Here is a 17374-nt window from a genome sequence, read left to right on the forward strand (position 1 = left end):
GGTCTTGTAACCCGAGACTGGAAGCATGCAATAGGTCGGGTATGGTGTCAATCAAACAGCGGACAATTTTACTTTCCAACAACGTATTGGTTGATCAGGAAAAACGCAGCCCGAAGCCGACAAGACGAGGGCAAAGTGCTGCGACGTGCGCGACAGCCCGTGGTCGGGCCGTCCGATGTTTAAGAGGTTTTGAGGAAGACATACTTCCATGCTGTAGGGACAGCTGACAGGAAATCATCTGCAAATCAGTTCTGTTATCATCGTGAAGCTGAAACCACCTGTAGTCTGAAGGTCAGTTTACTGTTCCCTTGCCCAGGTCACGGAGCTCTACCAACAGGCGAGTGGAAAGGTGACCGAGAGGACCAGGGTGCTTGCAGAGGTCAGTGACCAGCCTCTTCATTAGCCTCTCTATTCCTATTGTAACTTCACGTTATTCAAGACATTTAGGTCATTCAAACTCATTCATTAAAGGAACACGGCAACATTATGGGAAATGCGATTCCCGTCTCCAGAGTCAGACAAGAAGATGGATACCAGTTTCCTCTCTGTGCGTTCAGTAGAAAGCTATCCGGCTGTAAACTAGCCTAGCTTAGCACAAATGGATACGGACCGTCTCGATAACAATGTATTGTCATTATACAGCACAAGTACAGTACAATAAAAGGGGTTTGGCATCCAACCAGAGTGCAAATGTAACAGTAAAGTGCAATAGTAATAAACAATGTACAGGTGATTAAATGAGTACTGCTGGGTGTAGTGCTAATCATATGTATGTACAGAGTTGTAATATTAATATTATACAGTGATACAGGTGTAAAGACAGTATGGTAGTAGTCATACTGGCCAGCAGTGTAACTAGTAAAAGTAGGTAAGGGATATGTATATAGATATAGTATCTACATATATGTAGGTAAAAGGATTATATGCAGGATTATGTGTCAACGTGGCACAGAGTTCAGAGTGATGACAGCTGAGGGAAAGAAGCTGTTCCTGAGTCTGCTTGACTTGGAGCGGAGGTTCCTGTAGTGTCTCCCGGAGGGGAGGAGGGCAAACGGTCCATGATTGGGATGACCGGTGTCCTTGACAATGCTTCCTCGGACACATTTGTGATGGATAGATTCAATTAGGGCTGCAACGATGAGTCGACGTTGATGATGACTGCGGCCATGACATTTTGTTAATTGATTTGCATATTCATGCAGACGCATCATATTGTTACTTATGTGTTCTCTTTGCAGTGGAAAGTCATAACATACGCAACATGTTATTTAACTAATTCACAATGAATGAATGAATCCCGTTCAAAATATAGCTAAATCTAAAGCCAAAAAATACATTTTATTCCCTGTTTTTCAACATTTAGCTACAGGAAAACAATGATGCAGATAAACAATTTGATTTGATTTTGATTTGATCTTTATTTATCTTGAACAACCATAAACACACAAACTTAAAAAAAAAAAAAAAAATTAAAAAAAAAATTTAAAATAAAAAAAAATATATATATATCTTCCTAGACATGGAAGCAATTGTCAACATAGCTCAAGACAAATGGTTTTGTTCGAGAAGGGGCAGAAAGAAGCAAAGCTTATCTGGTCCTGCCCCTTCCTTACAATATCATATTAATATGTAATAAGTTATCTATCAATATCAAAATAATATACCTATCCACTACAGCAAAAGATAAATAAATAATTACAAAAATACTAGTTCACATTATTTTCAAGCTCCTCTAAGTCTAACTTATACTTATTAGTCATGTCATAGTAACTGGCGGGTGTTATATTATTTCAAGATAATAAGGTAGCTATAATGAGTCAATAGATAAAAAGCAGTAATGTCATGTAGGTTACTCGCCCTACTCATGTAGAGTAATCATCCACACTACACAGCATTTACAGACATAAACTTCATGGCTCATCTCCTACTTTGGGTATTCAGTAGGTGGTGTCAAGAGAGGCAACTACCCATGTGACCTAAGGATAGTAGTACCGCACTTGAAAAACATGTCAATAATTTTGAAATGTTCAATTGCAAATTTGATCAATTGTTGTTTTGTCTGGTAAATTAATTGTTTTAGAATTTAGATTAATCGATAAAATAATCGACAGATTAATCGATAACAAAATAGCCGTTAGTTGCTGCCCTAGACTCAATTGCAGGGCCAGGGAGTGATGTACCAGTGATTTTATCTTTTTATCTTATGTTGTGGGACTTGTACAGCACTTTGGTCAACTTTGTTGTTTTTAAATGTGCTCTATGGATTGGATAGAGTGGATTGTGATGCGTTGAGCAGTTTTCACCATCCTCTGCAGTACCTTCTAGCCTAGCTGTAGACTAGCTCACAGCTGGATAGCTTTCTACTGGATAGATATCTTCTTTTCTGACTCTTTTTAAATGTCAAGTTCTCGTCCTGCCAGTGTTGTACTCGAGTCACTAAATCTCGAGGTCGAGTCTCAAGTTCCCAGTGTTCGAGTCCGAGTCACCAAAGAAGAGCCAGAGTCAAGTCCCCGTTACCCTAGTCCCTGTTACCCTAGTCCGAGTCCAAGTCATCAAGGTTGAGTCCACTCCACTCTGGCAGTCAAAGAGCTGACATACAAATAAAAAAAGGTCTACATTAAACATAAATGACACAGCGGTCACCATTTCAAAGGGAGTTTATTTACATTGTCACACAATAGCCAAACAAATGCACTAGCCATCAATGTGTTTGTTGCAGATCACAGAGGAGCTGGAGAAGGTGAAGCAGGAGATGGAGGAGAAGGGCAGCAGTATGTCGGATGGAGGTGAGGGATCTTTAGTGATTATTCTACTGAATAAACTCTGTGTCCTGGACTGTTCAGGCTGCATCGCCAGACTTATATTATAAGAGGCACTGACATTAACACATTGGCGGCCACTGGGATGCGTCTAATATCACTCTAGACGACCAGCATATGTAAACAGACTTGGGGCTGTTTGTAGAGCTAAATCTATACTTTATAGTATTGCTATCTGTCCATTCTCATTGTCAATTGAGACCATAAACCGTCCCTTCAAAATGGCTTAATGAAAAGAAAATGTCATCAATACGTTTTATAGCGCCGTGAATATAAGCATTATACGGGATTCCGGCTAGGATATTTCCTGGAAGGCGAGATAAAGGGCTAATAGCTACTAACGTTATATCCAATGGCATTTCCGTTATACATGAGCTACAATTAAAACTCAAACTGCATATGATCGGCACGATCCTCAAGCATGTATGCATGAAAGGGGGGGGGGGGACGTCGTTTCTTATTATTGATTACCAATAACCGGGTTCGTCTAAGTAGCCACATACGCTGATCGCCTGGTTGAGTATCATAACAAGGGCTGTAATTTACGTGAAAAAGATCTTACCATGAGCCGGTTGGATCCCCCCGAGCATTTCCCTATTATCGATCGCCATCTGGTAGATCGATATGTCCATTGGCTGATGATAAATCCCCTTATTGCATAGTGAAATCCGCGATCCAAAACGTATTCCAAGCTACAGGCTGCACATCCAGAATCCAGCTAACTGGAAACTCCATTGAAAGTCAAAAAAAAGAATGCACCGTTCAGCCACAGGGCACACTGCATTATCGCGACAGCGCCCCTAAGAGGATCTGGCCGGTAATGCACTTTGTCGAATTCAAAGAATAGGGTACATCTGCAGTGCAGCTCGGCGACCTTGAATAGGTTATTAAAATGGAATAAAAGCCAAAACAACTGGCCACTTTAAGCATGGAATCGAAACACGGATATATCCGTTCTTGGCTCATCTGGCTCATTTGGTACAGTAGAGCGTGATTCAGTGATTCTAATAGAATCCTCGTTTTAAATCTAGTTTACAATCCAGCTAAATGCACTTTTATTGTCTTTTATACCTATTATGTCTGCACTTTATGCATTGCTTTTATTCTGTCAACTGTATGCAAATGTTATGCCTATTGTGTGAAGCACTTTGAGCTGCAATCCATGTATGAAAGGTGCTATATAAATAAACAAAGTTATTATAATATTATAACAATACAGTTCAATAGACACTCAGACCGTCGTTTCTTTTTTTGGAGAGAGAAATCTCGCCAAGAGCGAGATAAGCTTTGTTGTATTTTCTTGACTTTGTTTTAGTTTTTTTACGTTGCTGTCACATTAGTTTATTTCTGAAGCATCGCTTGTCTTTCTTTTTGTCCCAGTCAAATATTTCTCCATTCTGTTCACCTACTGACACTTATCCTCTCCTATCGGCTCCCTGTTACCAACAAGGTCTGCCCTACCTTTTCAAAAGCCCAGAGAAAGCTTGTCTTAACTACCAATCATCCTGTATTTTTTACTGTTGTGAATCACTTTGAACTGCAACTTCTGTATGAAAAGTGCTATACAAATAAAGTTATTATTATTATTATTATTATTATTATCTGACGGCCCTTTCTGTGGAGCGCACTGGACTATTGAGAAACAATAGTAATTTTCCATTGGTTCTCCCAGTCCAGGTGACCATTTCTAGCATTTCCATTGGTTATAGTGATACATGGATAGATACAGCGGATTAGATGCAGTCCAGAGAAAACAACCAATCTAGATATTTCAAGATTCTATGCTTTACATCCGCGCATTCTCGGAGAGATGCAAAAAATTTTGAGATGACAATCGATTCCGATACAATAAAGCAAGTCTTTATCACAAACAAATCCAAAGATATTTAATGTTTTACAAAACATGTCTAGTGTTGCGCCAGGCTTTAGAGGGTTAAAAGCATAATTGTATTTTTTATTTAGTTAATAAATGTCTCGTTTTGGGCGGCTGGGTGGCGCAGCGGTCTAAGCGCTTGTCACCAAAGCAAGAGACTCGAATCCGGCTGTCAGCATTGCCTCCGGCTTGGCTGGCCGTCATACTGGCTCAATTGGCAGAGTCAGCGGGAGGGAAGCCGTGGGGTGGTATTCTGGTCGTTGTAAACAGCGACTCCTGCAGGTCGGTCAGGGCGCCTGCACAGCAAAGAAGGGATATGGTGAAGGTAGTGTGACCTCCCACGCGTTACACTTCACCAATGAAAGTCCGCGCTGGCAGGTGAAAAGAGGTTGCTGGCTGTCTCCTATGTGATGGAGGAAGCATCTGATAGACTTCAGGACTCCCTAGACCGACCAGTGGGTGGCACATGCGAGCAACGACCAGGAAGGGAAGGGGGGAATTGGCATAACGACTAAATTGGGATGGGAGAAAATCAGAGAAAAACAGGAGGAGAAAAAGTGGATAAAAAAATTATAATGTCTCGTTTTAATTCCTTATATACCTAATGTAGCGCATCTTTTTGAAGCGGATTCAGCTTTAATTTTTTTACGTCAGTTTAAATTGCATTGTTACTGTTCACATGTGTGGTGCCGTCACAGTCATATAAGATAAAGTTTGAATGACTTACTGAACTGGTGTTTTAATTCACACATGCTTGTTTGTTATTTCAGCACCAGGCACTGTCCACCGACTTTTTCATGTTGAGCAAGCGCTACATTGCACCTCGCTGCCTACCTGTTCACTCTCAACATGGATCAAACAAAGTATAATAAGCATTCTTTAGGTGGTGATAGTTTCTCTATTTGGACATTATAGCTAACATATAGCCTAGCCTAGTTGGTCTGATTATATTAAAAAAAAAAAAAAAAAGATTATCCGAGGGGCCAGATATTACTGCTGGCGGGCCAATTTCGGCCCGCGGGCCGCCTATTGCCGACCTGTGAACCTCTGCTCCAAGTCAAGCAGACTCAGGAACAGCTTCTTTCCCTCAGCTGTCATCTCTTTGAACACGTTGACTGCCCCCCCCCGATACCGTCTGAACTCTGACTCCATTGCTTACACCCTAGGCTCTGTTACCCATACTGTATGACTCTGAACTCTGTTGCCTATACTCAATTTATACCTACCTACTGCTTTCACTGTCTACAACTGCCCTACACTGTAATCATAGTAATCATAATAATCTTAACTTTTTTGATGAATGAACGTACTTACTTAACGACGAATAAAGTGACAGGTGTCAGAAAATGACACCTCCAGCCAATGGGTGGGGTCATTCATCCACTTCTTGTGGGTCGCCTGGCCTATTTAGGAAATCCCTGAACATGAAGTTTGTGATAGATTATTAGTTACTGGGTATTTCAAAGTACCTCATATTTGGTACCATTTTGAAGCTAACAACTAGGGCTTTCCAATGATATAAAATAAGTGTATGTTTATCATCATCATTTTTATTATGGTTCATATGTAGTTGCACTTGAACTTGTTGAAATTAAACTTGGAAGAAAATTTATTTTCAAGCACTTTCCTTGCTTATTTGAAATGTATGTGTAATGAATGGAATGTAGACAATCTTATTGGCAATATAGAACAGCTGTCAAGTTAGACCGTGCTCTCAAAATCCGACACTGGGTGCTGAAATCCCATAAAGTGATATATAAAAAAAAAAAGCAGGGAAGCTGGACCAGCACTCTCAGGTTCAAGTATTTAATAGCAGCCGGAAGTGGAAACAAACATGTTTCGGAACTCTTGTTCCTTCATCAGGCTAGCCATAACACTGATGAAGGAACAAGAGTTCCGAAACATGTTTGTTTCCACTTCAGGCTGCTATTAAATACTTGAACCCAATATAGAACAGCTGACGGATTAGAAATAGCATATATTGTTCAAAAGTTTGGAATTAATTAATGAAACTAGATTAGATTAACACTTTAATCGCCATGGGTTAAATTCATATTTTACCATCCCTCGCCAGCTCTATTTGTCTATGGAGAAGTTCCCCTTCTTTGCAGGGCTATAACTTTTTAAATTATATTGCTAAATTGCCATTATTATGGCCCATTCAATGTCCTATATGTATTGTTCAGGGTGTAGCAACGTTAAACTTTTTCATTCACATATTCATACTAAAATATGGTCTAAAGTATAAGTATGTTTTTATCGTTTTCTGCAGCTTTCTTCAGAATGTGATTTATAGCCCTAATTGCATTATATTGATGATCAAATACAGTTTGGTAGAAATCTGTGCGAGATAAAAAATTTCAAATGGACGTGCTTCTAGAAGTTTCTACGCATCATCTGATGATGACCGGATGGGCGGGGGATCGTTTATAATTCCGTGGGCAGCGTTAGATGATTCATCCAGAGTGGGTCATATGTTCATCAGAGCAGTTAGTAAAGAACACGTTCGAATATAACGCTGAATCTTACCGTGGCTTCCTCGCGCCGCTGGCAGATGAGCGTGGAACAGATTTTTTTCTATTATGGGATGTAGAAATGCCCGATCCATTTCCAGGTTGTATAATAGTATATACGTCCAAATCATGTTGTTTTTTCGAGTTATTTGCACCGATTGATGTTCACTGTATCAAGACGGAGTCTCTCTAACGATAGCGAGTGGCCGGACCACATATGGATGAGCACTACCGGTTCAAATGTTAATATCCGGTTGGCGATCTGCCGATCGGCCACCAGATGGCGCTCTTGAACCGCTAGAGAGTTGAGAGGAGATCAGCAGTGTGTCTCAGGGCTCCGGAAAGGAAATATGATTTCGATGACAGATTTTTGAAATATTGACATCAAAGACGAGTTACGGCGTCTTCGGCAGAATGAGCATGGCTCGGAATGACGTGAAAACTCGTTCACGGCGATCATAGTGTTAAAAAGAATAAAAAATATTCTTTTCTACATATTGTGATGGTAATTATAAAACCTTCATGTGTGTGTTAAAATCTTTCTTCAAACTTACCCCATTCTGTTCCTAGAGCCTTGTCTTCCTCCATACTCTCTGCCGCTCTATACCCATCTTTCCTGGGTAGGGAAGTAGCGTGGCTCTCCCTGGCTCTCAGCTTGATGTTGTTAGCCAACGCTAGCATGGGAGCTAGCGTCCAGCATTTGATAAAATGAAATATGTTATATATACGAATATGACCCACTAATGAATACACTAAATACAGCAATGTGGCTATTTGAAAACACTGCATTTGCTAAATAAATGTCAATTGTGTTCACGTTAGTCAGACGTTAGCTCGCAGCTAGCTCCAAAGTTACCGCGACACAAAGCATGGCATCCTGGGTGATTTTTTACTTCACATCGGTACTTTTGAAACAAGATTTTTGAGTGGAAAATATTACCAGAATCTCTGGAAACACTATAGACGGTCATAAACGTTAACGAATGCTATAATAAGTCCAACAAATTAGTATAAACAGTACTTACACGGTCGTTTCGAGATGCGCGAAGAAGCTCTGATTCCCCAGAGAAATAAATTCTATCACGCTCTGGAAAAACTTGAATGCTGCTTCGAGAGCCATATATATATATATATAGTCCCTCTAGGACCTGCGGACTGATACTTGCTGTGATGGTGGTGATGGGTCTTCCAAATATGGTCTCCAAAAATTGTGTCCTTCCGCCGAAAACTGCCCAAACAGGACCTGACTGCCTGGCGTCAGTGCGGTAATCGCGCCGGCGAGATTGGGAGCGTTAAGTGTTTTAAAGCTTAAAAACTGCTTTTTGGCAAGTTTATTTTACCAGGAAGATCAATTGAGTTTGATAAATTGCTTCTCATTTACAAGTAAAGGTTGCTAAAGCTGAAAAACACGCTCCTCTAAAATGGAAGTAATCTCGTGTCAAGCTAGTTTAAATAACAGATTCTACTTCCAGTATTAACACTTTGGGTGCTCAAGTTGCCGAAGGACGCTTTACAGCGTCTTTAATATCAATATTTCAAAAATCTGTGATCGGATTCATATTTCCCCTCCGCTGGCCTGAGATCCACCAGGAGGACCCACTGAGCTCTCTGGCGGTTCAGGAGCGCCATCTGGTGGCCGATCGGCGCAATCGCCAAACAGGAAGTGCTGTGGAGGTTGTGCTGGTCGGCCATATTACTTCCGGGCACTCGGTTTGGCTACCGGCACTCTGGCTCGTCACAATATATAGCGATCCATTGCCAATAACTCGATAAACAACATGATTTGGACGTATATAGTATTATACAAGCTGGAAATGGTTCATCAGGATAAACATTCCATAATCGAAAACGGTCTACACCACGCTGATCGTCCAACGGCGCGAGGAAGATCCGGTAAGATTCTGCGTTATTTTTGAACGTGTTCCATATAAACTGTTATGATGAACATATGACCCACACTAGATGAATGATATAACGCTGCCCACGGAATTATAAACGATCCCCCGCCCATCCGGTCATCATCAGATCATACGTAGATCATTCTAGAAGTACGTCCAATTGAAATTTTTTATATCGCCATTGAAATTTTTTATATCGCCCCGATTGCCATCAAACTGTATTTCATCATCAATATAATGCATTTGGGGCTATAGATCACGTTCTGGAGAAAGCTGCAGAAAGAGATGAAAACATACTTATACATTAGACCATACTTTACTATGAATATGTGAATGAAAAAGTTTAACGTTGCTACACAATGAACAATACATATAGGACTTTGAATGGGCCCTAATAATGGCAATGTAGCAATAGAATTTAAAAAGTTATAGCCATGCAAAGAAGGGGTACTTCTCCATAGACAAATAGAGCTAGCAATCTATGGTATATCATGAATTTAACCCATGGCACCCAAAGTGTTAACACTTTGAGTGCCACGCCGGGTTTTCCTTTTTACCCCCTTGATGCCACGGTCCACTTCAATGTTAACGTTAATATCGCCTAATCTATGTTTTAAATTATGGCTGTGTCTAATCTGCCCATCGCTTATCAAAGAATACTTTTCCAGTCAGTGCTGTCGAGGCAGATTGGTTTTTTATCGCTTCATTTCCGTTTCAGAGCATTTAGAAAAGCACCCGTTTTGAGGTAAAAAACAGTTCATTCTGGACCATTCTGTGATAATCGTCTTTTACTGGAATATTCCAGAACGTTGATATTCGTCTGCCTATTTATGAATCGCTAGATGATCAATATTATACGTGCACGCAAGCACATTCGAGCCGCGCACGGATAATCGCCGTGTTCATTTCCTCTTGGACTTTTACAGTGAAACCGAAAGAGCCCATTTCACAAAACAGCCTATATCTTCATCAAAATTAGTCTGATTATCCTAACACTGATAACATAGATTCCTTACCTGACATCAGATGGTATCCAACTGGTATATTCCAATTCCTGATCACCATTTGAAAAAATCGATAAGTGTATGGATCCAACGTGATACAGTAGTACACATGATTCCGCGGGGCTGAGAGGCTCCAGAATGAACTGTGGTAACCCCGGCTGCATCAGTGGACTGGAAAATGTGGAGTACCGGATTTCTTTCCCCATCCATTTTCATTGAGTCCATTCCAAAATCCCTTATGTCATCTGGGAGACGATAGGGGGCGCTTTTTTCCACATATGATCGCCGGCGGCGCTCGGGTATACTCGGGTAGGCTCGCGTGATGCAATATGATTTCAGATCGCTAAAAAAAAAAAAATCCGAGAACTCTCGTGAGTGGCTTTCAACATAACTATCGGAAACCCGAGATATCTCGTGTGTGGCAGTGAAAGTGTTAGAATCCCTGCTGGGTGCTTGCGCATCTACATTAATGACTCGTGGTGTACCAATGTCACAGTGGTTGACAAACATTGTTGCCCCGATGTGGAATTTTTACTGCTAAAATGCAGACCATTTTACTTACCGAGAGAATTCTCTTCTGTTTACATCTGTGCTGTTTATATACCTCCGGACGCCAATGCTAAGCTAGCGTTAGCCAGGCTACAGGACACTGTAAACAAATGCCTGGCGGCACATCCTGACAGTATCTTTATTGCGGCGGGGGATTTCAATCATGCCGACCTAAAGACTGTACTTCACTCTTTCCACCGAAATGTGAAATGTGCCACCAGAGGGAGAAACACACTTGATCAGGTTTATACCAACATAGCCCATGCTTATAGAGCCACGGTGTACCCCCACCTAGTTCTATCAGATCATGTGTCGCTCCTCCTGCACCCTTGGTACACACCAAAAATCAGATCCAGCAGACCCGAAGCCAGGTCTGTCAGGATCTGGCCTGAGGACGCCATCCCTAAACTCCAGGACTGTTTCAGCATCACAGACTGGGACATTTTCGGTAGCCTGGGAGTGTTGACACGTAAGTCTCTGGACATTTTCTCTCTCTCAGTGCTCGATTACATCACTTTCTGTGTAGACATTGTTACAACTTGGAAGCAGATCCGTGTCTTTCCAAATGTCAAACCCTGGATGACACAGAACATAAAATCATTATTACGAGCTAGAAATGCAGCACATAGATCAGGTGACACCAACGCATACAGTGCAGCGAGATCAGACCTGAAAAAGGGAGTCAGATCTGCTAAGCTGTCATATAAAAACCGCATTGAAGCCCACTTCAACAGCGCCTCAAACCCCCGTCAGGTGTGGGAGGGTGTTAGGGCTATATCGGACTACAAGGGCAGATCATCCCCCCCCGTCAACGGCAGCGCCCCCCTAGCGGAGGAGTTAAACATCTTTTATGCACGTTTTGACAGGGACAATAAGGACCCGGTGTCGCCCCCTCTCCCCTCTGACGGCTCCACCATAGTCCTGAGCACTCATGAGGTTAGACTCAGTCTACAAAACATCAACACAAGGAAGGCGGCGGGGCCTGATGGAGTCCTGGGACGGGTGCTCAAGGACTGTGCGGCTGAACTAGCCCCAGTTCTCACCACCATCTTCAACCTGTCTCTGGGCTCATCCTGGGTTCCCGCATGTCTTAAAGCAGCCACAATAGTCCCGGTTCCAAAGAAACCTAAAGTCACAGGCCTGAACGACTACAGACCTGTGGCACTCACCCCCATCGTCGCAAAATGCTTTGAGAGACTGGTCATGAAACATATAAAAGCCTCCATACCGCCATCATTAGACCACAACCAGTTTGCCTACCGGAAGAACAGGTCAACAGAGGATGCTATTGCCATTGTGTTGCACACTCTACTGGAACACCTAGAGCACAGGCACACATATGGTAGACTCCTTTTTGTTGACTTCAGTTCAGCTTTCAACACCATTCTACCCAACAAGCTCCACAGTAAACTGCACAAACTCGGACTGAACACCACACTATGCAACTGGATCTTGGACTTTCTCACAAATCGCACACAACATGTCAGGATTGGCAAGCACACATCCCCCACCCTGCCCATTAGCACCGGGGCCCCTCAGGGGTGTGTACTCAGCCCACTTCTCTACACACTTTTCACACACGACTGTTGTTCCTCCTCTCCATCTAACCTCATAGTAAAATTTGCAGACGACACAACAGTGCTTGGCCTCATCAGAGGGAATGATGAGACCTCATACAGGAGGGAGGTTGAGCAACTAGTGGAGTGGTGCGATGGTCATAACCTTGCTCTCAACCCCACGAAGACCAAGGAGATGATCATCGATTTCCGCAGGACTGGTGACCTCAGCCACTCTCCACTCCTCATTGGGAATGAGGAGGTGGAGAGGGTTTCAAAATGTAAGTTTCTGGGCGTGACAATGTCTGATGACCTGTCCTGGGGGGTCAGCATTGCCTCTGCTGTGGGCAAAGCACAGCAGCGCCTTTTCTATCTTAGGAAGCTTAAATGGGCTAAACTCCCACAGGGACTGATGGCCAACTTCTACCACTGCGCAGTAGAGAGTGTACTCACGTACGGACTACTGGTGTGGTTTACTGGCTGCACCAGGGCAGAGAAGGAGGCCCTCCACAGAGTGGTCAAGGCTGCGAGGAGGATCACTGGAGCTAGCCTCCCAGATATCTCCACAGTCTTTACCTCCCGCTGCCTACGGCGTATAAATAACATCTTACTAGACCAGTACCACCCAGCAAACCATCTCTTCCAACTGCTGCCCTCTGGTCGAAGGTACAGATCCATCCAGTCCGGAACCAGCAGACTGACCAACTGCCTCTACCCACGGGCTGTCAGGCTGCTCAACGACGAACATCAACTTGCCCCCCCCCGCATCCCACCCCCGGTGACATAACTCCCACTCCCACATTACAACAATAACTGTGAACCGGACTTGCATTGCTGCACTATACAATACTTCATCCTTTGCAAGTCAATGCCCCCCCCCCCCTCCTTCCATCAACTCACTGGACTGAAATATTTATATTTATTAATTTATTTGCACAAGCACTAGATGCACTTGGGACAATGATGGTATGTTATATATTGGGACATTGGGACATTGATACTCTATTACTTTATTACTATATTACTATTATTATTGACATTATTATTTTGCACATGTTATATCTTATGTTGTATGCCAGTGGTGATGTTCCTAACAAATTTCGTTGTACCAACAATGACAAATAAAGATCTATCTATCTATACATGTTCCCGAACAGCTCCGACCAGCATTATGAATTAGAATGATTATTATGCATAAATAGTAGGAAACATGTTTGTATAGGAAATTACTAGTTTTAGTTTAGTTTTTTTTTTGTATTTTATTTTTTTATTCTTTTTTAAACAAACATATAAACAAACATGACAACACACGATAAGATATACAAGCATTAATTGTCAGGGCACATCCAATGGGATCACCTTTTGGTTAGTTGTTTTATATAAGATATACCCATAATACCTGTTATCTAAAAAAAAAACCCTACATACATATGCTCAGCTCGAACCCCCCCCTCCCGGACCCCACCTTGAGAAGTACCTCCACTATCCCTCGCACCTAACCAGACACTACCATTATAAGCTAGCTTTTATTCTCTCCACCACTTCTAACCACATTGACATTTTGGATTCATTGAGACCCAGAATTCTTGCTGTAGATATTTCATGGTAAATTACATCGAGATATGTAAGAAACCAAACTTTACGGCACATTTTTTCCGGTTGAAACCAGCGTGATGCGATCAGCTTTTTGGCTACTGTGATACCCGATAAAACCAATCTCTTTAGCTGTGGATTCACTGCAAACTCAAAAACATCATTCAACAGCAATACCGAGGGGTGTACAGGTATATTCCAAGATACGAGTTTTGATATTTGTTGGGTCACATCTTTCCAGAATGCCTTAACTGGTGAGCAGTCCCAATACATGTGCATAAATGTCCCTTCGTCCCCATTTGTACATTGGGTGCATTTGGAATCTTGTTTGAGCCCCATTCGGCACAGTCTTATAGGAGTCAAGTATGTCCTGTGAATATAGTTAAGATTGATTTGTTGATGATCCGGGTTCCTTGATGTAAGTCGGACATTTGCCCAGGCTCCTTGCCAATCAAAGTCGTTTTCCAGGTCTGGTATATCCCTCCTCCAGACAGAGTCAAGTTGGAGGGTTTCATACGAGGACGTTAGTAATTGATGATAAAATTCTGAAACAAAACCTCTCGATGTCTCTCTTGAGTAGAAGAATTTGTGGTATCTGTGGTGTTCAATTGGTCTGTCTAATGGAACACCGTGAGACTTCAAACATAGCTCTAACTGTTTGTGAAAAAGCCATGTGGACTTGGTGAGATTAAATTTTTTGCGTATTTCTTTATCACTACAAAAACCCTGTTTGTTAAAAATATCCCCTAATGAGTGTATGCCTTGCTCTTCCCATATAGGGAATCTTATAGGTCGTTTTCCAATTAAGAGAGCATTGTTATTGAATAAGGGAGTATGATTGTGCCATTCTTGTGGGTTAGGATTTTTTTTTTGTGATTCACGCCATATCCGGATCGCATGAGTAATTATGGGGCCAAATTTTCGTTCACAGTGCTTGATTGGTAGTTTAGTGTATGCTATGTCCTTCAGTCTATGTGGGGCTACTATGTTTTCTTCTATTTTTCTCCAAGATGCTAATGCTTGGGAGTCAAACCATGTTGTCAATGGACTTAATGAGTACGCCTTAAAATATAGGAAAAAATCTGGAAATGCCATGCCACCATCTGCTTTATTTCTCTGTGCGGTGGATCTTTTTATACGTGGTGGTTTGTTATTCCAAATAAATTTGTATGTGGAGGAGTGTAATCTTTTCCAGTAACCCTCTGGAGGGGGTAACGGTAGCATTGAACAGAAGAAGTTGATTTTAGGTAGTACATCCATCTTAACTATTGATATCCGTGCTTGTACTGTGTTCTTAAGTTTTGCCCATCTATCGAGGTCGTCTTTGATTTTGTTTTGGATTTTTGTGTAGTTGTGCTTCACCGTTTGTCTTATGGTAGGGAATATTTCCACTCCCAAGCATCTGAAATGTTTTACCATCGGTATCTGTCCTGGGAGGGTTGTATCTTTTTTTGCAGGGGTGTTAAGTGGAAGGAAAGCCGACTTCGGCCAATTTATCTTAAATCCCGATAAATCACCAAAGTCCTCAATCAACTTGAGCAGATGAGGCAATGTGGTGTTGGGGTTTTTAGTTTTAGTTTAGTTTTTGTAAATATTGCCTTGAAATAGAGAAGCTGAAAAAGGTAGCAGGATGTAGCATTCAATATATAAAGAAATTATATTGTCAACAGATATGGTTGAAAAACAAACAATGTTTTAAATGTAATTGTAGATACAATATTGTAGTTACAATTTCTTTAATTGCATTAACTTAAAGGGGAACTATCTTATAAATGGCTTTTTTCAGTGTTTGGCATTGTTTCCTAGCTATGTGGACTTATATTAATATGATCTATGTCTCTAATTCTCATATTGGCGCATTCTTCCAATTCTCCTCTCACAATATTCACCCTCACTGAACTGAGTCATCTGAAAATGTGCTGATTTGTGATGTCAGAGAGACTCAGCTGCATGATAATCTGCTGCGGGCGAGACTCAAACAGGCCCAGGCTCAAAACGGCTTAAGATCTTGAGGTAGAAAAATGCTGTTTTTGAGGACTTGATTAGAAATACAAAACAATGAATTAAAAAAAATAAAAAATTACAGAGGTGTTCCATAAACTCACAGGAATTGTGTAAAAGTGCCCAAATAGTGAAAGAAATGGTAAAATAGTTCCCCTTTAAACTAGAAAAGTAAATACAAACTAAATTAACAATGTAACTTAGTTTACAGAAGGACAGTTTCCTTCTGAAGCACAACTTAAGAAATGTCTCATCCTTCCAGTTGGGACCATTTGTCACATAGTGAGAGGTTCCACAGCTCAAGCAAACCCCCACCAATTGGTACAGGGCTTGTATTTTGGTTTTGCTCTTCTCGTTCTTTGTTATGCTATTGTTATGCAAAGACAAGTAGCTGGGTGAGTACCGGTACTTGGCGCACGGCACAACGAGTCGAGTGAAAGTTGTGAACGCATTTTTGTGTGCACGTGCGTGCATGCGCATGCTTCTGCTCAGAAAAGTGGTGGAACGGCGTGGTACCGCGTGGCATGAGCACTGCACCCCTGTCCACAGGTATTTGCAAATCTCTGCCACAGCAGAAGTGTAACAAAACCACATGTACAAAGACAACCAACTGAGAGGCTCGCCTGACTTGTAACTGATGATATAGATATTTACAGATCTGTGTGCAGATTTACAGATCTGTGTACGCATTTACAGATCTGTGTACGCATTTACAGATCTATGTACGCATTTACAGATCTGTGTACGCATTTACAGATCTATGTATGGATTGAGATACAGTTACACAGCTCTCCAGACACATTTCCAAACATTAGAACAATAATGGCACCATACTACCCCCACCTTCAAAGGTTTGTTTTCTAGTTTGCATGTTAACTTTGTTTTGTTTTGTTGTCATCCTCCAGCACCTGTGGTGAAGATAAAGCAGAGTCTGACCAAACTGAAGCAGGAGATCGTTCAGATGGACATCCGTATCGGCGTGGTGGAGCACACGCTGCTGCAGGCCAAGCTGAAGGAGAAGTCTAACATGACCAGAGACATGAACGCCACCAACATACCAGAGCCGGCTCTCTCTCACTAAACCCAATGCTGTTGTTGAATAACTATCGTTTCTTAGGACCACTATGTGCTATATTGTTCAACTTGTTCCGTTGGTGATACTTTGTGTATAAATCTGTGATATTCCTTACATATACATACGAATACATAACACGTGTTTTTTTTTTTTTTTTTTTTTTTTTTTTTATAATATAAATGTGTTCAAATGTTTTTTTGAATGTGTTATTGTTTAATATTTGACTATAAAGGAGATTGCTGAACATGCTGGATAATCCATAGTTTGGGGTAAATGGTTGTTATGCATTGTTTTTCTGTCCAAATGGCCACTAGAATGTCCCTAGTAGTCAGCAGCCTTGTCCAACTAACACCTCTAGGCATTGTCCAACTACTGTAACACCTCTCCCGAAGGCTAACCGGCACTGTCCGCTTCCATTCGTTGTGCTAAGCTAGGCTAACGTGCAGCCAGATAGCTTTTTTTTCATTCATATTCTTTTTTAAAGTTTCAGACA

General features: G+C 41.6%; 1 protein-coding gene across 1 annotated transcript in view; it reads left to right on the forward strand.

Moving 5' to 3' along the window:
* ift57 (intraflagellar transport 57 homolog (Chlamydomonas)) overlaps positions 1-17016 on the forward strand; it is a 30792-nt gene extending 13776 nt beyond the window's left edge. The window contains exons 9-11 of the mRNA XM_084327544.1: positions 317-379; positions 2720-2786; positions 16712-17016. Of these exons, the coding sequence (XP_084183670.1) occupies positions 317-379; positions 2720-2786; positions 16712-16887 (306 nt within the window). The 3' untranslated portion in view covers positions 16888-17016. The remainder of the gene's footprint in view (positions 1-316; positions 380-2719; positions 2787-16711) is intronic.
* The last annotated feature ends 358 nt before the right edge of the window (positions 17017-17374 follow it).

This window comes from Notolepis coatsorum, assembly GCF_963971535.1.
Source record: "Notolepis coatsorum genome assembly, chromosome: 13".
NCBI classification, from domain to species: Eukaryota; Metazoa; Chordata; class Actinopteri; order Aulopiformes; family Paralepididae; genus Notolepis; species Notolepis coatsorum.